The sequence below is a fragment of the Camellia sinensis genome, chromosome 2 (genome assembly GCF_055761805.1).
Source record: "Camellia sinensis isolate YWXY chromosome 2, ASM5576180v1, whole genome shotgun sequence".
Taxonomy (NCBI): Eukaryota; Viridiplantae; Streptophyta; class Magnoliopsida; order Ericales; family Theaceae; genus Camellia; species Camellia sinensis.
The window spans coordinates 24,466,699-24,492,866 of record NC_138962.1 but is presented as its reverse complement, the minus strand read 5'-3'; the positions used below and the strand labels follow the sequence as shown (position 1 = coordinate 24,492,866).

General features: G+C 34.4%; 4 protein-coding genes across 5 annotated transcripts; 1 reads left to right on the top strand and 3 right to left on the bottom strand.

Moving 5' to 3' along the window:
* Nucleotides 1-693: 693 nt before the first annotated feature.
* LOC114258503 (laccase-11) lies at nt 694-4,753 on the top strand. Its single transcript, XM_028198465.2, has 7 exons — nt 694-962; nt 1,146-1,297; nt 1,508-1,752; nt 1,856-1,984; nt 2,754-2,970; nt 3,121-3,827; nt 4,396-4,753. The coding sequence occupies exons 1-7, from the start codon at nt 828-830 to the stop codon at nt 4,524-4,526; spliced, it is 1,716 nt and encodes a 571-aa protein (XP_028054266.2). The 5' UTR covers nt 694-827; the 3' UTR covers nt 4,527-4,753.
* A 573-nt stretch (nt 4,754-5,326) lies between these two features.
* On the bottom strand, nt 5,327-7,286 carry LOC114258522 (syntaxin-112). Its single transcript, XM_028198491.2, has 3 exons — nt 7,080-7,286; nt 6,779-6,870; nt 5,327-6,647 (listed from the first exon to the last, which is right to left on the bottom strand). Exon 3 carries the CDS (start codon nt 6,637-6,639, stop codon nt 5,749-5,751), a length of 891 nt encoding a protein of 296 aa, XP_028054292.2. The 5' UTR covers nt 6,640-6,647; nt 6,779-6,870; nt 7,080-7,286; the 3' UTR covers nt 5,327-5,748.
* Nucleotides 7,287-9,755: 2,469 nt separating this feature from the next.
* On the bottom strand, nt 9,756-17,220 carry LOC114258504 (FtsJ-like methyltransferase family protein). Its single transcript, XM_028198466.2, has 11 exons — nt 16,227-17,220; nt 15,160-15,207; nt 14,921-15,076; nt 14,761-14,807; nt 14,289-14,445; nt 14,132-14,193; nt 12,963-13,164; nt 12,705-12,794; nt 11,802-11,944; nt 11,589-11,715; nt 9,756-11,129 (listed from the first exon to the last, which is right to left on the bottom strand). Exons 1-11 carry the CDS (start codon nt 16,698-16,700, stop codon nt 10,065-10,067), a joined length of 2,571 nt encoding a protein of 856 aa, XP_028054267.2. The 5' UTR covers nt 16,701-17,220; the 3' UTR covers nt 9,756-10,064.
* Nucleotides 17,221-18,875: 1,655 nt separating this feature from the next.
* Nucleotides 18,876-25,265, bottom strand: LOC114258505 (protein RER1A). Of its 2 annotated transcripts, none has more exons than XM_028198467.2 (4): nt 25,036-25,265; nt 23,765-24,145; nt 20,020-20,200; nt 18,876-19,257 (listed from the first exon to the last, which is right to left on the bottom strand). In XM_028198467.2, exons 2-4 carry the CDS (start codon nt 24,115-24,117, stop codon nt 19,204-19,206), a joined length of 588 nt encoding a protein of 195 aa, XP_028054268.2. In that variant the 5' UTR covers nt 24,118-24,145; nt 25,036-25,265; the 3' UTR covers nt 18,876-19,203. The 2 variants fall into 2 exon arrangements, with proteins under 2 accessions (XP_028054268.2, XP_028054269.2); XM_028198468.2 differs by having other exon boundaries at nt 23,765-24,137; nt 25,036-25,251.
* Between the last annotated feature and the right edge of the window lie 903 nt (nt 25,266-26,168).

Below are 26,168 nucleotides of genomic sequence, written 5' to 3'. Positions count from 1 at the left end.
CATTGACAAAGGAAATTGTTAATAGTGGAATTCCTGGTAATGAGGTTCTCATTCATTCTTTTTAATTCCTAGTAACAAGATTCGCATTCCTTCTCTTTAATTCCTATAATCCAAACATAGCCAAAGAGTTAATAATCAAAAAACAAAACCTTAATGGCATTCATTCATCAACCTATCATATTTTTTTCACTTGTTAAAGTTATTTTTGTCACACAGCTATAAGCACAAGTTATACTCAACATTCTAACACAAATTCTCAAAATAAATAATTTAAAAAAAAATTATAAACAATCTCAATAAACTGCACCAAACAAACAAAGCATTTATAACTCGACGATTTACTTGGATTTCCAAACAAACGCTTAACAACAAAGGAAGGGTAAAAGAAAAGTAACTAGGGGAAACCAAATGCCTTTGTGAAGTCACAAGAACATAGTATTTGTAGTTCTAACCATATTTTCTTGACGGTAAAGCTCAAAGAGGTCATGTTTGGCTTTACGTATCTCTCTCATGCTCTCAATACCCACTATTTATATTTATTTATATGTATACATACATAAAACCAGAGGTTTCTCAGCTGCCATTGAAGTCTCTTTCACTATCAGTATATTGCTTACAAGCTTTGGTTTACCACCCCTTACATTTTCACCTAATCAACACCTCTTTCTCTTTCTCTCTCTTCTATTTTAACAAACTGATGGTTTATTCTAACCTCTTTCTACCCCTATAAGAACTTCAGTCCTTGAACCCCTCCTCTCTCATCCCGATATAGATACACAATATTCACTTCTGCTCTGAAACCACTTGTCACGGCCTCAGAACAAGAGATGACTGAACAAAGAGCCGTGGTGAAAAAGATGGCAAAGCATATCGGCTTTTGCTGGTGTTTTTTCTTTCTCCTTTGCTTCATCGGATCTATCTCTCCCCCAGCTGAAGCTGCGGTGAAGCAATACCACTTTGATGTGAGTAACAATTTTCCATATTGTTGGCGTTTTGCATGCATTTTCTTGTCACATTGTACTTGTGAACAAGTCTAGAAAAATACAGAATCCGATAACAGAACTTGAATTCTTTTTTGTGATCGTAGTAGCAGAACTGTTTGTTTCTTGGTTGGTAATATGTCTTTGTTTATTTTGTATTTACAGCTTCAAGTGAAGAAGGTGAGCAGATTGTGCCATTCCAAGCCCATTGTGACTGTCAATGGGATGTTCCCAGGGCCTACAATCTATGTCAGGGAAGGCGACCGAGTCCTCGTTAATGTTACCAACAATGCACAATATAACATGTCAATCCATTGGTACGATAGTCTGTTTAGTGCAACTATTAATACAAAAGTTTTTAGCATGTTTGGTGCCATGGTTGGAATATAGATTTAATTTGCAGTGTAACGTTTGTTTAAGTAAATTTTCTAATTAAAAATCAGCTTATTTAGTCGCAAATAACTTGAAATAAGCTTAACTAAAGTTTAAAGTTGCAGCTTTTTATTATTGATTTTTTTTTTTTTAAGGCATGGGTTGAAGCACTTTCGCAACGGTTGGGCTGATGGACCGGCTTACATAACACAGTGTCCAATCAAGACCGGGCAAGCTTACACGTATGATTTCAATGTAACAGGACAAAGAGGAACGCTCTGGTGGCATGCACATATTTTTTGGCTAAGGGCCACCGTGTATGGTGCTATCGTCATCATGCCCAAGCCGGGGACACCGTACCCTTTCCCTCAGCCTAACTTGGAATTTAATTTACTCCTAGGTGAATTTTTGATTGATTTCGCCATTGAATTTGCTGTTCTCTGTTTGGGTAACGTTAATTTAGATTATTAATACATTTTTTTGTGTGGTTATTGGGGGTGTAGGAGAGTGGTGGAACACTGATGTAGAAGAGGTGGTTAAAGAAGGAACCAAACGGGGATTACCTCCAAACATGTCAGATGCACATACATTTAATGGCAAGCCTGGACCACTCTTCCCTTGTTCTGAGAAACGTAAGTTTTTAACCTCTTTTTTAACTTCATTGGATTTGCTTCTAAGTTAAGTGCTTTTTTTTTTAACAAAGCAAGTTAAGTGCTTTAGCACTGCCTTTCGGGACCTTCCAAACAACTTTTGACTTCTAGAATTGATGAGATGTGGTTAGGCTAAGTCCAACTATTTGATTAGACTCCGACTCGTTAAAAGTTTGTTTGGCATCAATTTATTGTATATAAATAAATTATTTTTTAACATATTTTGAAACTTGTTTATTTTCTAGAAACCAATATATACAAAATCAACTTGTCATTGACTCGATTAAAGTTAACTTGAGATTAGCTCAAAAGATAAATAAATCAAACTTTTTAAGTTTTTAAATTAATCTTGAACAATCAATTATTTGGCTTAGCTCATTCATGACACAACATAAAGTTTGAGCCATCAAACTTTGTTTGGTTTCAACAAAAAAAAAAAAAAAAAAAAGGCTGCATTTTTTGCTATTTAAACCAAAAATATTTTAGTCATTTGGGTTTTCAGCTTATTTTTTGGCAAATACAAAAAAAAAAAAAAGTTTCTTTTTCTAAACTTCTTGTTCTAATTTTTTTTTTTTTTTAAATCAAAAATTCTTTTAATAAAGACCGAAAAAAAAATTCCAAGCACCACAACTTCATCCCAAAATTAAAAATAAATAAAGCTACTAAAAGAGCAGCTGCCAAACCAATCCTAAAAATTTCTGAACCAATCTCATTTTCACTTGATTTCTTTATTTTTATTTTTTTTGGTCAGATACTTTTGTAATTGAGGTTGAACAAGGAAAAACATATCTCATACGAATCATCAATGCTGCACTCAACGATGAGCTCTTCTTCGCCATCGCTGGGCACACCATGACAGTAGTCGAGATCGATGCAGTCTACACCAAACCCTTCACAACTCAAGCAATCCTAATAGCACCAGGCCAAACAACAAATGTTCTCATCCAAGCAAACCAAGTCCCCAACAGGTACTAATACCAGCTCAAAATTTTTTAAAACCCCAGGCTAAATATTAAAATGAACCCTTATCTTATCATATCTTTAAAACAAAATTTTGATTTTCTTGGTGGGTCTTAAGTGACAGGCTAAATAATTTAATGGTTGAGCCACTTCTGCAGGTACTTCATGGCGGCTAGGCCTTTCATTGATGTCCCACTTTCCATCGACAACAAAACCGCCACAGCCATCTTGCAATACAAAGGCATACCAAATTCCATTCTCCCAACTCTCCCAGTCCTGCCTGCCTCAAATGACAGTGCTTTCGCGCTAAAATACATTTCCAAGCTCCGGAGCCTAAACTCTCTCCAATTTCCTGCAAATGTGCCTCTCAATGTCGATCGACATCTTTTTTACACCATTGGTTTGGGGAAAAACCCTTGTCCAACTTGCCAGAACGGATCCCAACTCGCTGCTTCTTTAAACAACATTTCTTTCGTAATGCCGCCTGTAGGCCTCCTGGAAGCTCATTATTTCAACAAGAGCGGTGTGTTCACAACAGACTTCCCAGACCGCCCTCCGGTGACTTTTAACTACACTGGTGCTCCACTTACAGCGAATTTGAAGACTTCGTTGGGGACAAGGCTGAGTAGGATTTCTTTTAATTCAACGGTTGAGTTGGTTTTGCAGGATACTAACCTTCTTACTGTGGAATCACATCCATTTCATCTTCATGGGTATAATTTCTTTGTTGTTGGGACTGGGATTGGGAACTTTGATCCTAAGAAAGACCCTGCTAAATTCAATTTGGTGGATCCTCCTGAGAGAAATACAGTTGGTGTTCCCACTGGTGGTTGGACTGCTATAAGGTTCAGGGCTGATAATCCTGGTATGTTACTCAATATAAACAAATCGTTTCCCATTAGCGTTTATATTTACAGTTCTCATTATATATAAAAGAAAATTGTTTGATATATGGTTTACGAAATTTACTAAATTCTTATTACTATAAATTAGTTATTTAGAAGGGAAAAAAATATATTTCTTTCCTCCTCGTCCCACCTCTAGCCACCATCCACTGCTTATCATCCCCACGACTGACTAACACATTTGGCCACCCCCACCATTGCCACCATTGTCGGTGACCTCCTCTGAAAACCACCTCTTTAGTGGTCAGCCATGATCTCCAACCATCGGCAACCACCTCCCATGGCCGACAACCAACTACCTCCCTCTAGTGGCATCCACCTCCAGCCGACCAGCATCTTCAACCATCTACAACCACCTTTGGCCACCACCTCCCGCCAACCACCCCTTTCACTTCTTTTCAAAACAAGTTTGTTCTAAACATGTTTTTTGTTATTGCTTTCACCAGAAATCAACATAAACATGTTTAATGTTTTATTATCATATATGGTCATGACTCATTGATGGGTGTTTGGGCATTAATTATTCAGGTGTTTGGTTAATGCACTGTCACTTGGAGCTCCATACAACCTGGGGTTTGAAGACAGCTTTTGTAGTAGACAATGGAAAAGGCCCAGGTCAATCTGTTCTGCCTCCACCTAAAGATCTTCCTCCTTGTTAGTTGTCCTTTGGGATTTTTTTTTATTCTTTTTTTATTAAAATTGAGATTGTTTGGAAATGGGCAACTCTTATTGGAGCTAATTGCTTCTTGTAACAATATCTTGCAAAGTGCAAGAAATATGGATGAATTTATATATATACAAGCAAAAGAGTGAACAGTTTGTATTAAGCTGTTGTGGGATGTAATTAAATTGCAATAAAATTCAATGTTCATATGGTTCTCCATTATGTCATTGTGAAAATTACTGCTTAACACGACTCCACAATGAAATTAAGAACTAAAAATTCAATATATCTTTTTGAATCATAAATTATCCTCATTGCTAATACTAAAATCTGAGAAGACTAAGGTAAGAGTGAATGTGTTATGGACTTCTCTTGTTTTCAGCAAGGTTGATGTTTGAGGAAAAGGGCTTTGCACTAAAAGCAATATAGAATGCATAGGCTAAAATTGATCAAGGATAACCGTATGATTGATGCTACTGATCTCAACACAATGTGTAATTCAGATAAACAGAAGGAAGAGAAAAGAAAACTAGTGTGACATTGTTTGAAACTCTTAATCAAATTATTCAAATCTCATTTCCAAGCTCAACTTAATCAAACTAGTGTGACATTGTTTGAAACTCTTAATCAAATTATTAAAAAAGAATGCACTCAATGATGAACAGATATCATCATCAAACAAACACATTGCTCCCCCCAAAAAGACATACAAGAAAAATCTCCATCAAACAATAAACAGTCCCTTCATCATTTCAAAAACAAAGCAAAGTAAAGCAATTTGGAAAAACAAACCACATTGTTTGAAATCTCAATCAAATGCTTCAAATCTCAACCTCAATTACATAATAAATGCATTCAAAGATGAACAGATATCATCATCGACCACATTGCTCCACTACAAGACATATACAAGAAAATTCTCCATCAAACAATAAACAGCCCTCTCTATCATTTGAAAAACAGCGCAAAGCAATTTGAAAAAAAAAAAAAAAGCCCCAATAAAACCTAGTTGTAATCTCAATCCAATGATTCAAACCTCATTTTCCAAGCTCAAATTACATAAATGCACTGGATGATGAACAGATATCATCATCATTGCTCCCCCAAAAAAGACATTTACAAGAAAAGTTTCAAATAATAAACAGCCCCTCCATTTGAAAAACAAAACAAAGCAATTTCAAAAAACCCAACAAAAACCAAGTTGTGATATGAGTTTGTCATGTCAGAATTGAAATAAGGCATATCAATAAGAACACCAGAATCACAATCCCAATCCAACAAGCCCAATTCTTCCTCTTCTTCATCTTTTTAGCTTCAATGAGTTCCTTTGTGCCCTCACTGATATAAACTCCGGCGCTAGCAACGTTCTCTTCGATATCATTGATCTTTTCGCCTTGCGCCTCAACCAACACCGCCATATCAAGAAACACTTGATGGAGCTCAGTCAAGCTCCTCTGAATGTCCTTCAAAGCCTCATGCCTTTCCTGATTCTCCATCACCAAATCAGCCTTCCCTTCGAAAATCCCAACTTGCCCGCCTCCCAAAACCATCTTTTCGATCACTTCCTCACTCGGTTCCTCCCCGGTGGCATTGTAGTACCTCCTCTTAAGCCCTTCTTTATGTTCTTTAACAATCTTTTCCCTCAATGACTGAAAATCATTCATCATATCCCTCAATTTGATTCTCAAACCATTAGTAACCGACATTCGTGTTCGATCAACAGGACTTCCTTCTCTATACGCTGCTGACACGCTACGATTAACTACATTCGATTGATCAAGCAATTCCAATTTAGTCTTGATGATTTTCGCCTTTCGAAGAAGAGTGACCATGTCTGAGTTGATTCTGTCTCTGAGGCCACGAAGAACTTTGGCACTGTGAGTGGACTTAGTCTCTTCATTTAGGTCTTGAAGATCAAGAAGGAGACTAGTGATCTCTTCCATATCATCCTTGATTGTCGCGACCTCTTCGAAGAACTGTGAGAGGTTTTTCTCATCTGCAGGGTCTAGTTGACCCATCTCGATGTCTGGCCCTGATTCGATGTCTTTCATTGCCTGTTTCTTCAATTCGACGTAACTGAGAAAAGACTTGGTCATAAGATCATTCATCTTTGCACCTACATATCAAAGAAAAACATTCAGTTTCTCAGAAATTGAATTGATGAGACTACTTCAATAATACAATGAATGTCAAATGCAATATTTGTGAATACATATATGTATGTGACAAAAGGGTAAAAACCCATACCACAGATTCAATTGGGAGGAAGAGATCGATCTGGGTTTGGTGAATCTGGAATTGGGTTTCTTGGGAAAGTTGAGATATCTTCAAGAAAAGGTCTGCAAAGAAAGAAATTGAAGAGTTAGAAACAGTGATGAATCTTAGGAAGACAATGTTGGGTCTTCTTAAAATCAATAGAAAAAAGAAAGGTAATGTGTAAAATTGTGCATTTGAAGTTTCATTGATTCAAAGAACGGTCTGCAGAAAAGAAAGAAGAGAAAATGAGAGAGAGAGAGAGAGAGAGAGAGAGAGAGAGAGAGAACAAGACCTTGAAGAATGGGAGTGTCTCTTGTCTTCCAGGGGCAATGAAGATGATGGGGGGAGAGAGAGAGAGAGAGAGAGCTTTGAAGGGCTTTGAATTGGAGAGGCAGAGATAGAGCAGGGGGTCTGTGGGATATATGTTGAAAAGTAACGAGTAATGAGGGGAGACGGGTATCGTGGTGTGGCCTTCCCGTTGGGTTTTTTTTTCAAATTCAAAAATTTTTGGGTATTTAGAAATAGCCGTTATATTTGGTAAGTGTCTTTTCAGTTTTTTCAGGGGAAAAACATTTTTAAAAAATAATTATAAATTAATCATAAATTTTATAAATATTTATAATTTTTTTACTTACATGTAGCTATTTTAAAAAAATTACACGGGGGTGCAATTGGCCCCTTTTTTGTTTTATTTATTATTCATTGTGTCTATTTTTACATGATTTTAATCCCAATAAAAATAAAAATAAAAAAGCTTTTCCTTCTGTTTTTTTTGCCCTTTTGAACCAGTTTTTGAGTGCTTTCCTTTTTAGCAAGTGAAACTGTGAATCTTACATCAGATTTACCAAATTCCATCTGCAAAATCCAAATGTAAATGAATATAAAAAAAAATCTAGGGCAAATTACAACACCTCCCTCGAGATTTGATAAAAATACAGATTCCCCCCTGAGGTTTGAGAAATTACAAATTGCTCCCTGAGGGTCAAATTTTCATAACAAATTAGGGAAAATTAGGGGGAATCTGTATGAAAATAAAAACCTCAGAAGGTAATTTGTTATAAAAATATAAACCTCAGGGGGCGAGATGTAATTTCTCAAACCTCAAGGGAAAATTTGTATTTTCATCAAACCTCGAGGGGATGTTTGTAATTTGCCCAAAAATCTAAATCTGATAGGTCAAAATATCTATGAGTGTTTTGGAAAATTGGTTAAATTTTTTAAATTTTTTTTTTGGCTATTTTGTCTTTTTATGGATAAAAAATGTGAGAGGTGATATGAGAGAAATTCTATTTCCACACGTTAATTATCTCAATGCATATCTTTTCTCAGCATACACATTTATTAATTTGATTATTAATTAATTTTCTCAATTCACACACTAAAAGTTATAATTATACACTTCACTCATAATCATTGTGCACACACCACTCAACCCTCATTTCCATACCTTTTTCTTTTTCTTTTTCTTTTTTTTAATGGTTTTCAGTATGGAGATTTTGAAATTGGTTTTTCGAAATTATATATTTAATTCGAAACTTAATTTCTGAATAAAAGTGAATAGTTCGACAAATTTGTTCCAAAAAAATTTTTAAAAAAAAAATCGGCAGTTGATGTCCGAATAAAATGAAATAATTCAGTATTGGTTGTCGGACTGAAAATCACAAAAAAAAAAAAAAAAAAAAAAAAAAAAAAAAAAAACTCATGAAAAAACTAACATTTTCATCACTAATATACTGTAAGATTAAAACAATATAAGAGTTGTTATAAGAGTATTAATTTGCAAACAATAAAGGAGTATAGAGTGTGCAGTAAGCAAAATAACAACGATGGAAAAATTAAGGTTTAGTTTTTTTTTTTTTTTACTCAAAATGTGTACATTGAGATTTTTTTTGTAAAGATGTGTACAAAAAATATTTTCATATAACATTATGGGTGCTAGTGGATGTCCATTATAGTCATTTTAATTTAGGGTATAATTCTCATTAAAATAATATTTCATTAAGTGTGTGCATTGAAATAATTAGGTATGTAGAAATAAAATTTCCCGTGATATGACCCAAAACAAGTTAAAAATTAAAAACTAACTTTTAGCTGGGTTGTCAAAACAACCCCTAATATGTAAAATTCAAATTCAATTGATCCTACATCCAATTTGAATAAATCTGGTCCGAATATTGATCACAATTCAATTTCCATACTTTGATTTTTATAAGAGAACAATAACCCTATATGATATTATAGATGCTACACTTGTAACAATATTATTTTTTTTTTTTAAATTAAAAAGGAACTTTCATTGAATGTAATACTTTCAAATTTTTACATCATCTTATTTTTATCATCAAAAATGATTTAGACCTCTAAAAGAAGAGCTCTAATGGAGCACTAATTTGTCTTTTTCTTCCCTTTTCTTTGTCTTTTACTTCACTGTTTTTTTTTTTTTTTTTTATTGGTTGACAGCTCATTAGAGCTGTCCTTTTGCAGCTCTAATTAGAGCTCCGGAGCATCACCCTTTTATCATTTTACTTGTCAATATAATATACCTTTTATCATTTTACTTGTCAATATAATATACTGATGTCATGATCTCACCACTTATATCCTAAGCTGACACATTGTGGGTGTTTGAAAAACATTTTTTTTTTTTTTTTTTGTGTTAAAATAGCACTAAAAGACAAAATACAAAATGTCATTTCACTTTTTATCTCACAAACTTCACATCTAACTCTAAAAAAATCCAACTATCTTTCCAAATATAAAAATTTTAACATCTTAAAATAACCAAAAATTAAAATAACCTACTAAAATAACAACTTTCCAAACACTCACATTATATGACAAAACAAGAGAGATAAGATGATCGCGAACAATAAAAATCTATGGACCAGGAAAGGTAAATAACATTCACAACTACAAGAACAGGGAGAAAAAGTTGGCAAACAACAAATTGGATCTCACAAGAAGAACATCCTACAATGCAAAAGGCCATTTAATTGCAATGTTTCTCTTCTGCTTAGGGTTTAACACTGATTGTTCATGTAAGAGAAGAAACATGTCTTACAAATACAAATTATTAGAAAGAAAACAAAACCAAATAAATATGAAAATGTAAACATCTGAGATGTGTGACATCCACAGTTTCAAAGTACAGGCACCCCTTAGGAAAAACCTCTCTACATTCAAAATGGAAGATACAGAGAGAGTGAAGAGGGTATCAAAAAATCAAAAACAAGAAAGACGAAAAACAAATGATGATGAGAAGTTCTATAGCACTAGCTCAGTCATGCTTGCTCATCTTTCTATTACCTTTACTACCCATTTTACCCTTTCCCGAACTCTTTCCGGGCCCTTTACCTTTCTGATCCCTCGCGCCCTTTCCCTTCTTCGAACTCCCTCCTTTACCTTTCTTGTTCATTCCCTGTGTCCGTGCATCCTTTTTCATTCGCCGATCAACGAGTACTTTCCCCTTTCCAGCCCTCACTTGGACCCCTTTCTTCGCCACCACATATTCCTTCTGAGGCCTTCTGGGTGTCGCCTTCTTATAAAGTTGTTCGATCATCTTACTCTTTGAACGATCCGATATGTCCGCCTGGTCTGATATTGTGTTCGCCTTCTTCCGAACCTTTTCTAGATTCCTCATCGCAACCCGCTTCTTCCGGGCCTTGGCTTGCGCAACCTTCTTAGCAGGTCGGGCATCAATTTCTTTGAATTGCGCCCTCATCGCAGCAACCTCTTCTTTAGTTATGGGCTTAATTGGCACGCGGTGCCTCTTCTCCTCGTCCAAAAACCAATTCGGTAATCCATCATCGTGAAACATGTACTTGTTGTATGCATCATCGAGCATTTGCTCCCTATGTTTTTTCCTCAGCATTTTCTTCGCACAAGCCAATATCTCGGCTTTTTTATATACGTCGTCATCGTCATCTGATTCATCTGAAGATGAGTCGTCACTCGAGTCCGTAGCTGGAGCTGGGACAATCTCAAAATCATTTTCGGCCTTAGAAGCTTTAACTTCTTGTACTTTGTTTTTCTTGGCCTTCATGGGGATGGAGAGCGGTTCTTCCGGTTCAGCGACTTGCGTTTCAGTTTTCTTGGTTCCTTTCGGAAGTGAAAGTTGATTGCGTGCTCCGTCCACCTGCATTTCATCTTCACTATCGGACTTCTCCATATCTCCTGGCTCATCTGCTTCGTCAAAGACATCTTGACTAAACCACTGCCTCGTAATCTCCTCTTGAGTTGGCGCTTCCTCGACAAGTGGCACCATCAGAGGATTTGCCTCATGATCTCCTCGATCATTGTCAGAATCTTGATCAGAATGAACCATATTGTCATCATCACCACCCTGTGAAAAACAATCCATCAAGGGAAACACAATAATGCAACAAAATATATCTCGGACTCATGCTGTTATTCCATGGTAATAGCAGTAATAGTGTGCCAGTCAACTCACCCGACTAACAAAAATAGAAAATTAGCAAGACAAGCAACAAATATGGAGCTAAAATTTAAATATGAATACTGCTTTTGTTTGAAAGATTAAAAAAAACCCCAAAATAAATAAAGCCAAATTGTGTATTACAAGTATCAATCAAGACGCATCATTTGGCAAAATATTCCAAAAATCTCTACTTCAGAAAAACAATGTAATTGTAAGAGAATCAAATTGTAATATGAGAAAAAAAAAATAGTAATTAAAATTTTAAAGAAGAAAAGAAACAAGCAAAAAGCGAACATAATTCAATATTTTACTTGACTCCACACATCAGAAAGTTTCTTTTTTTTCTTTTCAGAAATATTTTACCTCTAAAAGTTCGGTATCCTTGGAGTGAAGCTGCTTTGAACGCTTTCTCTGCATTGTACTTCCTTCTTTTTTCTCCACATACCGTTCATAAGCTTGATCAAGCATCTCTTCCATCTGCTCATCGTATCTGACAAGAGAATGCATCATTTAATTACAGTGGCATACAAAATATTCATCAAGCTTATGTCAAGTACAATGATGAGAGAGAATCACCTTCTGCGTTCTTCGTCAGAGTCCACATCACTAGATAAAGATTCCTGCTGCCTCTCACGGGTTTCTTCATTTTCACTATCTACCACATCTCCAGTTTCATCATCATATTCAGCAGTATCAACAGTCGCTAAATCTTTCTTGCCCTGAGTGTGAATAATACAGGAGGGTAAGTGAATGATGCCTCTCAAAAATTCAGTAAGACTCACTTTTTAAGGTTTTGTTGAGATTAACAAGACACAGAAATTGGCTTCAAATAGAATATGTGGGTGTCTTGTTCTTATTTTTTAATTGTCTCCATCCTAGTTTGGGGGGAGAGCACTTAAACCTAGGATACGTGGGGCACCAGTTAAATTGAAAATTAGCATGTTTGACACTTGTTGACATGACCCCCTTGTCTAATGCCTATTTGGACACTTTTGAAGAGAGTGGTAATTCTTAACTTCAAAAATGTCCACAACAACATGGGTCAATAATAAATCAAAAGAACAAGAAGTCCAACATTGAAAAGAAACCTCAGGTCTGAACTACAAATCATACAATGGCATATACCATAATGTAAAAAAAATAGTGCTTTCAAGTTCAATTTCTCACAATAAGTATCCTTTTTCATTGACAATGGCTCTGTCCAAAATCCCCAACTTGCTCTTGTCTTGGTTTGAGCGTTAAACTCAGCTAAATCATTTCTACGTATATTGTTCTTATCATTTCAAAACTGTTCAAATACATCAAATGATAAGGGTCCCAAGAATTCCTTGAGTGTGACATAACTTCAAAATATGTTCTGCATTGTGTTCTTTATATAATAGAATAGATAATAGGATACAAAATAATAAATAAAAATATCCGAATTTAAGGTTTGAAACCAACAATACAATTAATTAACAAATCATGATGAAAACTGACCTTAATAGAAGATAGAGAAAACAACTCATGATCAGTATAACCATCAGAAGTTGCATCCACTTGCATCCCCATTTTCTTTCGTGCTTTGTCCTAGAAATTCAAAATGAAGTGAATCAAAGCAAATTATCAGTAAAACAGAGTAAGTGACCGTCTTCCCACATTATATTGTGCATGTGGGGGGGGGAGAGAGAGAGTTAAAACCTAATAAAAGAAACAGAGAAAGAGTGGGGAAGGGAATCCCAAACATAGGCCTTGAACCTTAGCTAGTCTTTTTGCGAGAAGTTTCTTTGCTCGTTTCTTTTTATGATCCATAGCATTGGTCAACTCCTCCATTTCATTAAGTATTCTCTCATCTTCATTATCCTTATTATCATCATCCTTATTCTCATGCTCGACGTCTGTGGTTGTAGAAGTAGCCTTATTTGATGGGGACAGTGCTTTTCTTATACTGATACGCCACCTACAAAAGCAAAAACAAAGATAAAAACATCCATATAGTATCTTCATTACAAGTAGAATATGAGAACAAGGAAACTAAAGCCCCACTCTGTAGATCAAAACAAGGATCTACTAATGGAATCTATCATGTGTTCCATGTGCACATAGCTAGATGCACCATCAATTGCATGTCATCACCAACAATAATTTATGGATAATGACATGTGCCTAAAATGCTTAAAAAACTGCAAATAAGATGATTCTTTCAATATTCACAGCCATACATGCTGATTCAGCATTTTGATGATACAGTCATCTAAGCAAATTGAGTACACCCTGTGATTAGGCAAAAATTCCCAAAGACTTACTTAGCAGAGGAATTGTAAATAAATGGCATTCAAGCTTGTCAAATTGGTCCCAATTAATTGATTGGGTAGTCAGAGTAATTTAACTCCATATCCTGTTTTTTTGTTTTGCTCAATACTGTTTTCTTGTTCCTAAATTCTGTCCATTGCTCCTAGAATTCTGATAGTTGAAGGACAACCTCAATGAATCTAAGTGGAGATATTTTTTACCATATGTTTCTTTCAAGCTTTGCCACCTTACCTTCATTTTAGGTGCTTCAAGCACAAAATCTGAATTACTTGGTAGAAACTCTCTTTTATTCCAAAAACAGTCCTACAACAAGTCTTATTGCTTCCAAATGTGTTTGATAATCCAAAAAAATAAGAAGAAATAAAATAAATGTTTAGTTTCAGACCAAATTCATTGTTTAATGGAACTTCTGTGAGAAAAAAAAAATATTACAATAGAGGATCACAGGTACTTTAGGTGCACAACAAGCACTACAATAAAACAAATCATAGTGTCAACCTTCAGATCATGTAAACAGATAATACCAAGTATATCACACAAAGAGGGTAAAAGAATGCCCACATGCAGATGTTAATCACTCACTACTAGTATGAAGAAGGGAAAGTGTTCCTTACTTCAAAAGATGCTTGAAGTCTTGCTTTCCCAAGACACGCAGATCATCACACAGAGTTTCAACCTGGAAAGAAAACAATGGGCCAAATAGTTAAACAACTGTGCAGGATAGCTAATCAGGAACCGAAACCCAGACACACACATGCACACTGAGTATACCTCCTCTGTTGTCAAAGTATGATCCTTTATAGGCAAACAAGCAGGATCCTTGAAATCGATAGATGTAACTGAACCAAGAATCTCAAGAGGACTGTCAAACCAAATAAAATCTGCGGCAGAACAAACCTTCCTCAAAATTGACTGCCCATCTTCATACCTAAAATGAGCAAGTAGTAAGCAAAAGCCCTTCTATTGACGCACATTGACAGAAATTCACATTAAGATGCACACAGGCATTTAACAATAAATAAAACAATGGCCTAAGCCTTTGTTATATCATTGTCAACAACCACAACATGTATGTCTCATAAGCACATCAATTCTGACAGCATAAAATCGTGCCACAACCCGCAAAGGCAGTGACCTTATCTTTCTATACAGTGAAGAAGTAAAGCTCGTGATTCTCATGGATATATGAGGAAACTGACAGATTTAATGGCACATATAGAAATGTCACGGTTCAAGGAATTACCCATCACGGTGTCTCTTTTGCTTTGTTCCTCTAAGTACATCCACCACCTGTGTCAGGGAAAATCTGAAGTTTAATATCATGATTCATGAAACAACAAAGTACACAAAGGAAAGCATACAAGGCAGGCGAATTTTTTTCTGAATAATTTATATCAAATTACCTTTGGGGGTTCTTTGCCTCCCTCGAAGAGATGCTTCACATCAAGAAGACGGGGGTCAATCTTTGAAGGGGCCTTATACTTGAAACCTAGAATATAAATCTCAGCAGATGTTGAACGACTGGCCGCTGGTTTATCCACTTCAACCTTTTCAAAAAGCTGCCAAGAAAATTCCAACATCAGTGTCTCGTCCATCTACAAGGTCTCCCCAGGACATTTTAATGGGGAAAAAAAATCATCACCTGTCTAAGGCAGTAGAGGACAGCACTGTAATCCTGAGATCTGAAAACCTACAACATCCAATCCAATAATTAGTACTCCACGCTGCGGCAAAATGGAGACTCAAATCACCTCAAATGAAATGGAAAGAGACACAACTTCCAAAACCAATACACGGGAATTGCTCTAAATTGGGAATAATAAAAAAGAACAACACGTTTAGATTGAATGATTTGGAGAGAAATTAATAGATTTCTCTTGGTCCTAATAATCTGTTTGGATTACTAAAGAGGAGATAAATATGAGGAAATTTTTTTTAAAAAAAATTGGAGAAAAACGTTTTGAATATCTCCAAAAGTGGAGAAATTAAGAGAAATGAAATAAAATGATTACTAACTTTTTATATATCAAATTTGTTTATTTCTTTTCTTTTATAAAGTCTATTCTATTCCAAACAAGATACGTAACCAAACAAGAGGAGAAAACACACTAGTTTCTCTCCTTTTCTTTTTCCCTCTCAACTTGACAAAGCATTTCTTTTCTTTCCTCTCCTGCATTCACAAACAAAGTGGAAATTACAATATCTCCAGACGATTAACATCATCTCCAATCCTTCACTTTTCTTTCCTCAAATTTAAATTTGATTAAAAAGGACTTCAAAATCATCTCCAATCCTTTCATCAAATGTTCATCAAAAGGGAGTCATATTTTTAATCAAATTGACAGCTCATCAAACCTTTCATCAAATTAAATTTAAAAATATGAAGCATTGGAGATGATTTATTTTTTTTAAATCAAATTTGATGAAAAGAGAAATTTAGGATAACAGATAAATTTTTAAAAACATTTTGATGAAAATTTGATAAAAGGATTGGATTAGCTCACATCAAATCAAACTTTTTACTCAAATTTGAAATCAAATTGAATGAAAGTTTTGGTGCATGATAGATACAAAATTAGATGCATAGCAATACAAAATAATGTAGAACAATTAGCTATTCACAAGCTAACAAAATCAGTGATTCATAGCAACAAATAAATAAACTTTTCTCAACAAAATTCAACTGAGAGAGAGAGAGAGAGAGAGTACTTTGGTAACAAATGTTCCTTTTGCAGCCAAGAACTCAGTAGCGAGCTTCACAGAATCAATAACCAAAGCATTCTGACTAGTCGCCTCTTGAGCCCAAGCACCACCAACATTCGGCGAGCCATCATGCAACACCAAATCGAAGGCTCGACAGCCATTCTCAGCCATGAGCCGCTTGATGGCGGCTCGGCACTGTGGCTTAGTGATGTCCTCTTCGACGCCGATGGCGCCGCGAACGGGGCGAATGGGGACGAGGTCGACACCGATGACGAGGCTGCCGACGGGGACGCGCTCGACGGAGACTTGCATCCAGCCGCCGGGGGCGGCGCAGAGGTCGAGGACGGCGCGGGAGGAGCGGAGGAAGCTGAACTTGGACTCGAGCTGGATGAGCTTCCATGCGGCGCGAGATCTGTAGCCGTGTTCTTTGGCTAGGTGGTAGTACTTGTCCAAACGGTGCTTGCCCTTCACTTTGCCCATCCCTTCTCTCTAGGGTTTCGGGGAGAGAGAGAGAGATTGGAAGTGCTGCTCTGCAGAGGAGAGAGAAAGAGAGGGGAGGGATTGGGGCTGTTAGCTATTTGATTAGGGTTAAGGAGGGGTAGAGACTTTAGCCACTGTTTGTTTTGGTGTTAAAATAAATAACGCATTATTTAAGGCCTATTTTGGCCCCCCCAAAAAAAAACAGCCACTTCTTTTTTTGAATTTTTTTGTTTTTAATAATTTTTTTTTTAAATATGTCAAAATTATTTATTTTTCCGGTCTTGTGGAGAAGAATCTAAGAAGAATTTTTTTTTTTTTTTGTGAAAAATTTTTACAAAAATCGCTAAAGACGAAAATAAATAAATAAATAATTGTTTATTTTGATTTTTTTTTCTGAATATTTTTAAAAAATATTAATTTTTCAATTTGTCTTATCAAGTTCAATTTAAAAAAAAATTAAAAATTAAATAAAATTCACTAAAAATGAAAATAAGTCCAAAAAGAAAAAAACAAAACAAAGCAATTATTCTCAAAATACAGCTAAAATAATTAATTTTGACCTCGATATTTAAAAAATAATAATAATAATTTGGGTGATCATTATTCATATTGCGATGTTGTTCAATTTTGCCAAATTCCATCATCGATCTGAACGATATGTATGGATTCAAAATTATTTCAATCGATAGTGGATGACCCTTTTTTCAGTCTGATGTGTTCAAATTAGGTGATGATTTGATAGTAAGGGCTTGTTTGGTGCAGTTTAAAAGCTGCTTATTTCAGCTTTCAGCTTAATTTAAGTTATTTTGATGTGTTTGGTTTAGCTTATAGCTTATAGTTTTTTGAAAGTCAAAAATTAGCTTATTCTTTGAGTGGGGTAGGAGATGCTTAATTTATAAGTTGAAATCAACTTATGTTCATAGTTTTAAGTTATAAGCTGTTTAAGCATAAGCTATAAACATTTTTCCACAACTCTACCAAGCAAGGCCAAGGTCAAGTTTGGCAAGTTAAAAAAAAGTCAAAAAGTTAAAAAGTTACTCAAAAAGTTAAAAAGTTATCACTATTCACCAAAAGTCAAAAATTACGGCTGCACAACTCTTAATCCTAATTTTTCCCTACACACTAATTTATATAATTTTTTAATACATATTTTTCCATAAAAAGTTAAAAAATTAACCCAAACATCCATATTTTTTTCCTCAATTTTTTAGTCTAAAAAGACAAAAAATATATTTATTTAGGACACCCCAAACAACCCTAAATCTAAATCAACTTGACTTGTTTGATCTCTCTATAATAAATTTTATTTCAATTTCAACCCAACCCCTTAAAAAGGGAAGGGTATCATTTTAATTAATAATAAAATAATATACATTAATAATTGAAAGTAATAAAATATAGGAATTAAATTAAACTAAACTAAAAAGGTAAATATCAATTTATTTAAATTAAAATAATAAAAATCAAAATAAAGTTTAGATCAAATTATAAAGATGAAATGTGTGATTTTTCCTTTCAAAAATAATAGCTCCTAAAAATTCAGCCCATATTGAATGAATTTTGAATTTTTTATAACATTCTTAAATTTGGAGTTTTTTTTTAATATTTTAAAAAAACAATTTAAAAAATCGACTCAATTTTCAAATTATTTTGAAAACTAACCTACTTTTTGAAATCGTATTTTCAACATGCAATTTGAAATTACATGTTAAAAATACAATTTTATGATGACATAAATTTCACTAACATATATTGCATTTTCAATTTAAAAATGCATTTTCAAAATGTAATTTCAAAAAACAAGTTAATTTTCCAAATAATTTAAAAAGTGAGTCAATTCTCCACCAAAAAAAAAAAAAAAAAAAATTTAAGAATATTAAAAAAAAAAACACTCTATAAATTTGGCATAAACTCCTTTCTAAATTTTGTGAAGTTTAAGATGCAACTACAAAGACAAGTAGTTCAGGCAATTAGTCCAATAGTTCATGCATCCAGACAGTGAAAATGTCAAAAGTTTTGAGTTCGAACCAATAAAATGACTGGGACTCTTAAGTTGTAATCTAACTATCATCAACTTGGTAATGCATCAAAATACTACCACTGGACTTGAATATCAACTCCAGACTGCACAGGTTTAAACTATATCAAGGTCCAAATGATAGTAAAACTTGCATAGACTACAATAATAAATAAATAAAATGTCAAAAGGGACAAATATCCCATTAGATTGGAGCATATTACATTACCAGTCCCTGAAAAGAACAGAAAAAGAATTGAATCTTCATAGCATTGTGTATAAACAAGTTTCACTTCTGCAACATGCATGCAGCATCATCTAGCATAAACAACTGATCAACTACATGTCTGTAACTCCATGGTTTCCAATCCATATTAGTTAAAATAAAATACAAAATTACTTGAAACAACATCTATAGCAATGAATATTTCCAAATGTTCGCTCCTTGGATCCGTTTCCATTTGGTCTAAAACCAACACACAAGCTTTAATCTGCACGGGATCCACTGCTACTTGCAGCAGATTTCTTGCCACTGTATTTCTGTTAAAAACAAATAAACAAAAGGATTGGAAAATAAAGGAGGAGAAAAAAAAAAAAAAGGTGAAAATTTCAGGGAAGGAAAACAATAAAGAATGAATGGAGAACAAGGAAAAGAGAACCAATAATGTTTTCAAGCACCCCCAAATCACACGCTAGAAGATGAGCAGGTCCAACCTAGGTCACCAAATTCGGGGAGCAGGTGCAGAAGGGCAGGCAGGAGAGCATCTTTTTCAAAAATATGTCGGCAACGAGAGTGTCTATGTGCACATATATATACGTATATACATATTATCAACTATTTTATAATTTTCACCAATTATTTTATTCATAAAGTACAATTTGTAAATATTATTGTTAGAAAAAATAAAAAAGAGCGGATGTTTGAACATGAGTGACGCAGAAGCCTAATGGTAAAAGCTTTTTCCTTCTCCCATGGGTCAAGCATTCAAATTTCAGACTAGCAAATTACGCATCCTATTCCATTGCACATGGAGTGTTAAGATGCAGCTTACTTACCATGGACTCCTATACAACGCATCTAAAGATTGGCTTAAACTGAATTCTTCAGCAAGTATGTGGATTTGACTCAATAAATCTACAAATTTGACACACTTTCTTTCACAATTCGCCGATCCACAATCTTACACATGATTGGGCACCCCTTCCCCACGAATCAGATGACTTGGGTTTAAGCAACATGTTGAAAGAAGGAAGTACTTGCAGCAGATTTTGGAAAAGAATTTAAAATTACTTGAAGCTCACCTGTTTTCCAACACTGAAGGGGATATATTTGTATTTGATCATGTGCATGATTTGACGCTTCATTGTGAGGGCGAATAGAACGACCCAGTAACACAGTAGTATGGGCCAGAAGACAGGGACATCAAACATGGAAAAGAAGGTCATGACAAATGCTATACATACAGCCTTTGTTATAGCGTACCTGGAACCACAAAAAGAAAACAAGGAAATTATCCCCCCATGCTTACATACTAAAACAGAACTTGTTTGCCTCTAGATGAAAAAACAATCTCTTTTAGATCAGTATTATTAATACAATTAAACAAATGCATGTGCTCCAATATGTTCCAGGGGAGCTCAGAGAGAGAGACATATCAGTTCAAAGCCAATTCATTAAATGAATATAAAGGCTCCCAGAATTTATACGATTGGTTAAACAATTACTACTTGCTGTTTTTGTCTGATATTGATGAAGTAATCACTACAAAAGCTCCAGTTCAAAATATATTTCTTCTCAAAGCTGTGGAGGTACCAAGAACCAATAGGAGATGAGGATCACGTCATATGTGATAATATACCACCTTGACCACATCAATGGACACTAAAAGGTAAAATACCAAAAAGAAATCTCCTGGCTAAAAAGGATAACACCACTGACAAGAAAATTTGCAGTAAAAAAGAACAGCAGGTATCTGGTGAAATTGCAGTCACTTGTTCAGAGATGTGTCAAAGATGTTTCTTTGATATCCCAGTGTCTGGCCCTATGGACCAACTAATCCAGGAGACCAATCCTACAATCCACTAGCGAGGGCCCGATCAAAGCCAAGACAAAGCTCTGTATGGACTAGCCTCAGGAAATTGTTTGCACCTTTGAGGTTTTGAAAATGAGACCATAGAGGGAGCATACCCCTAGGCCCCAGGCCTTGATCACCAAACCAACCCCTTAGGGTAGAGATGTGTTAAAGATGTAACATCCAAACTTCAACAAATGAAACAAATCATTCAGACATAACGAAACATCACTTACCCAAAAAGGGGGAAAATACGAGGTACAGACATCAAAGGGGAAAAAAAAAAATCCCATAATGAAAATGCATTTCAAATTACATATAATTATCAAAATATTTTGCATGTAAAGAAGACAAGGAGACATGCTATATATATTACTAAGAAGTGAGATAAGTCAAGGAACAAAATAGGAGTTTTGAGTGCTTAAGTTATCTCTGATCTGATAAATCACATCTTTTCAGGGAAAGTGGAAGCATATAGATTGAACAACACAAAAATTGAGAGAGAGAGAGAGAGAGATTAATATCAACAGAAAAGGCAAATAAAAGATGTCTCAATGTGCTTAGATTGTGCCACAATAAGAGAATTAGGTTGGATCAATGCTTAACAAACAAGTTGCTTATACAAAAATGGACAATATGATAAGAGAGTAAGTATGAACCACAATTATTGACCAACTGCAAGTGAAAACAATATCAAGACTGACCCAAGATCAGCCACATGTTGTTTGACATCCATAAGGATCTTCCATTTAAATGACACAGCTATAACATAAGGAGAAAGTAATGCATGGAAACAAAACATTATACTAAGTATTCTTTCTCCTGCAGCCACAAACTATTTACAATGGACACAAGAATACATCGTACACATGAACACATACAAAATAAAACTAATTTCGAAAAACACACTTCATGCATTAATCATAGGCACGGATACTTCAAAAAGGGTGACGTATCCGTATCGGATACTTATCGGATACCGATACTCCTCAGATACTCGCGGATACGTATCGGATACTTCTTAAAAGTATCAGATACTTCTTAATTAATTTTTTATTAATTTTGAAGTATCGGATACTTAATTTTGAAGTATCGGATACTCGAAGTTATATATTACTTATAATATTTTGTTTAGTTCTTTGATAAGAGGAATATAGTGAGAGTTAAAGTAATAGAATTTGTCAAATTGATGTATCCTTGTTGTCTCTCTCACTTCTCTCTCGCTTTTTCACTCTCTCGCGTTTCTTCTCCCTGCTCTCATTCTTTTTTTGGTGTTGGCATGTAAGGATGATGTTTAATTTGCATTTGCATTTGCATTTGCATTTGCTTTTACTTTTAGTTTTGGATGTTTTATGAATGTTTGAGCACTTTTAGGTTAATAGGAATTCCTTTCCTTATTTATTAATTTACTTTAAGTTTTATTTTCATGCATATTACATTATTAAAATTATATATAAAAAAAAATTATGAATGTATCCCCGCTGTACCCCTATCGTACTTTTTCAAATTTTGACATATCGCCATATCCACATCCCCATATCACCATATTCGTATCCGTGCTTCCTAGGCTATCATTGATGACTTAAAAAAGTATATTTGCTGAAATTTTTATTTAAGAATGGTTTTTTGGCTTTAGCTAAAGTCTTGTGATATTCAATGATGAAGGGGAACAAGTTGAAGCTATTGACCTTGAAGACTCTTAGTTTTATAGGAATCTTTCTTCTTTATCAAGTTGTCTTTTGCTTTAGGTTTTATTTTTATGCATACTGCATTACTAAAAATTGTTAAAATAATATTTTTTACGAACGTATCCCCGCCGTACCCGTATCCTAGTTTTTCAAATTTTGTCGTATCGCCATATCCGTATCGTATCGTACCCGTATCCCGTATCCGTATCCGTATCCGTATCCGTATCCGTATCCGTATCCGTGCTTCCTAGAATCATAGCTTGGTTAGAGATACTATGTTACATGGACTCATGTACAAGTATCAAGTGCAGGTATGCGTTTTAACATCCGATTCGTCTAATTCCTATGTCCAATTACATGGGGCCACAGAAAATATTCATATTTCTTAATATACCAACAATAAAGACAAAGTTCCAAATTCCAACAACATAATCAAACCATCCAACTTCATTCAGTTATTTATTTTATTTTGACAAAAAAAGGGTGGCCAAAAACAGAGATGTGTGGCAGAATTTTATCAAATCTGATTTAAATTGTTTGCAAGTCATTATGGCCAAAAAGTGATTTGTGGATATGATCTCAAGGTCCGCACATAATCCAGACATACCAGAGCACCAAGCAAAGAGCGACTATTTCTAAGAATTAAAGTAGTCCACAGAGTTTATACACATGCATATATACAGATATATATACATATATTTTATTTTCACTTCAAACACAAATGTATATTTCATTTCATTAATCATATAATACAAACCAAAGGTTCAAGCATACAAGTTGGGCATGAAGGTCATATGTTTGAGCCTTGAAAGCAGCAAAATTTTGCATTATTAACATATATGCATTTAAAAGTCAAAAATGTGAATCATCACATTGCGCACTGAACAAGCCAATTCATGACTTCAACTCCAATGCCCACCTACTTTCGCAAATAAGGTAACCCAGAGCATAATCTACCATAAGCAACATCAATAGCCATTAATATGAACATATTTCTCAAATTTCCAAAATGTTTCAACAAAAAAATCAAAAATATTGCCAAATTAGGATGTTATAACTTTTAACAAAAGCCAGAAAAATAATAGCAATATTCCTGCATTGACCAATCTTAAATCCAAAGGAAATAGGCAAAACTTCAAAACAATCAATCAGACAATATATAAAGCAATGAAACATAGAGCAACAGCTATAGCACACCAAAAATTACAGTGGTTGATTAAGGAAACCCATGACAGAAACTAGAATAACAAACAAAAAAATTAAATGCAGGAGATGATATAAAATTACCAGAACTTGAACTCAGGCAGGCGGCGAATGAAAGGCTTGAATTCATCTGAACCTTTTGTTGGTAGCATTGGCCCATCCGAATGATGATCTACCTCGGGATCAACAAGAGGCGACAAGAACCCAATCAACAAATTCAATATATAGATACCCAGACCGTAGGTAATAATATAGAACCCTTGAACATAGAAAACCCGCAGAGCATATATGAAAGTTAAAATAGCGGTTCCAACCCATCTGTAAACTGCATGAGGAGTAGTTTTATCCAAATAAAACTGGAAAAGTTTCCACGCATCATGCCTCCACTGATTTAGAGGTGCAGCTGCTGAAGCACCCTCAGCTCCAACGCTCTCCATAAAAAATGAGCTTCACAGCCCTACAGATCTAATAAAAGGTTTCAATCAACCAAAAGCATATAATGCTATGAATACAATCTCCCCAAAATTTCCAATTATGCTTATTCCCACTTGCCAAATTATAGCATTGCAAAACCTTAGGCAATTGAGAAATTTTGGTAAACCTCTTTCTCTCTATATCTCTAAAAGTAGTGCTACTCTAGCCCAAAAGTTATATCTTTACACATCGCTGGGTCTAGAAAGTGGGCTTGTATATCAAATCATAACATTTTGATGCCAAAATTTTGATATCAACCAGGAGAGATGGTCCAAGAAGCGCCAGATATCCAGTGTGTAACTATTCGACCCATTTTGAAGTTGAACAAAATCTAGCATCTAGCATAGATCTAAATCCTCAAATCCAGCCATTTGCTTAGTTATCAGACTTCCATTTCTTTATAAATTTTAACATAAAAGATAGTAGTCAAAACTTTTTCTTTCCAATCTAGCATCTAGCTTAGGTCACTTTTCCTAATCCAGAAAAGCAAATCCTCAAATCCAGCTATTTGCTTAATTATCAGATCTCCATTTCTTTATAGCAGATAATATTCACAACGACAACCCAAAAAAACAAAAGAATTAAATAAATAAATAAAACTCATTTCCAAACAGGGAATAATACGAGTTTACCCTATAAACAACAAAACCTTAAAAAGATTCAAAATAGGCACAAAGTTCAGAAACAGATCCACAATAGGCAGATCCTAAATCAGAAACCCTAATTTTTCACAACAAAACATATAAAATACATACACACACACACGCACATATATATATATAGTTAAATTAAATCTATAAGCTACGCAGATTTGGGGATTTTTATTGAAGATAAAATCAAACTATCGAGAGTCAAATTAGGGTTAAGTGATTGAAGATTACCTCCTCCGATGAAGTTGGAGCAGTGGAGAGATTGTTGAAAGCGAGATTGGAGACGAAGGCGAGAGAGAGAGAGAGAGAGATCTGATTTAGGTAAGTAAGAAGAGTTTTGGACTGTTATACGGACAGTAAATATATATATGCGGGGTTGAACAGTGGTTGAAAGACTATTATGAAACGCACAAAGAAAATTTACTGTCGTCGGTTCTCTGTTTGTTTGTGTTGTTTTAGGCATTGCTATGTTTTTAACGCGCCGCGAATATGCTTTATGCTTTGCCCAATTTCGTCATTTCAACCTCTCTTTTTTTTTTATTTCTTTTGCTTCTTCTTTTTTTTCATTTCATTTAAAATAAATAAAAATAGCAGTCACCTTCTTTGGTTTCAGTTTTTTAAAAATTATATTTTTTATTTTCACTATATTTTTTAATATTTTAAAATATTTTTTAGTTTTCAGACACACTCAATATAAATACAATTTAAAAAATATAATATTTTGTGAAAAAATCTTTAAAAAATCCACTAAATATCAAAAATATAAAAATTTAATACATTTTTCTATTCTTATGTATTTATTGATTTTTTTATAAATATTTTGTACTTTTTAAGTACATTTAAATTAGGTATATCTAAAAAGTAAATAAATATTTTAAAAAACTACTAAAAACAACAAAAATAAATACGAAAAATAAAAAAATTAATTTTCATAATATTAAATTCAAAAAATTAAAACCAGATAGTGATTAAGGTTTAGTGCTAAGCCATATGGGGTTTTTGACTAATACAAAGCCCATGTATCTGGGCTTTTGTTGATTGGTTTCAAGCCTCAAGGGGCTTGGCCTTTCGGAGCATGATATAGTGCTCTTTGCATAACCAAACACGTGGTCCATCAACAATCAGAATTGGGCTCGAAACCAATCAACAAGCCATCAAATGGAAAAAGCTTTGTATAGTAATAGGGTATTAAATGATATTACCTTTCACTAATCACAAATATATATATATATATATATATATCTTTTAATATTTTTCAAATACCCAACAATATGATTTATATTTCACTACCTTCCACCAATCATAATAATGGAAGGTACCATATGAATATACCTTATATTTCACAATTGATGACCTCTTTCATG

Excerpts from the sequence above, each read along its gene's own strand:
- LOC114258503 (XM_028198465.2), top strand. The coding sequence starts at position 828 with ATGACTGAACAAAGAGCCGTGGTGAAAAAGATGGCAAAGCATATCGGC. Across the intron at positions 1,753-1,855 it reads GGAATTTAATTTACTCCTAG|GAGAGTGGTGGAACACTGAT; the intron begins GTGAATTTTTGA and ends TTGGGGGTGTAG. Across the intron at positions 3,828-4,395 it reads GTTCAGGGCTGATAATCCTG|GTGTTTGGTTAATGCACTGT; the intron begins GTATGTTACTCA and ends TTAATTATTCAG.
- LOC114258522 (XM_028198491.2), bottom strand. The coding sequence starts at position 6,639 with ATGAATGATCTTATGACCAAGTCTTTTCTCAGTTACGTCGAATTGAAG.
- LOC114258504 (XM_028198466.2), bottom strand. The coding sequence starts at position 16,700 with ATGGGCAAAGTGAAGGGCAAGCACCGTTTGGACAAGTACTACCACCTA. Across the intron at positions 14,446-14,760 it reads CAAAAGAGACACCGTGATGG|GTATGAAGATGGGCAGTCAA; the intron begins GTAATTCCTTGA and ends TGCTCATTTTAG. Across the intron at positions 14,194-14,288 it reads ATACTTTGACAACAGAGGAG|GTTGAAACTCTGTGTGATGA; the intron begins GTATACTCAGTG and ends TTTTCTTTCCAG.
- LOC114258505 (XM_028198467.2), bottom strand. The coding sequence starts at position 24,117 with ATGGAGAGCGTTGGAGCTGAGGGTGCTTCAGCAGCTGCACCTCTAAAT. Across the intron at positions 20,201-23,764 it reads CTGCCTGAGTTCAAGTTCTG|GTACGCTATAACAAAGGCTG; the intron begins GTAATTTTATAT and ends TTGTGGTTCCAG. Across the intron at positions 19,258-20,019 it reads CCTTCAGTGTTGGAAAACAG|AAATACAGTGGCAAGAAATC; the intron begins GTGAGCTTCAAG and ends TGTTTTTAACAG.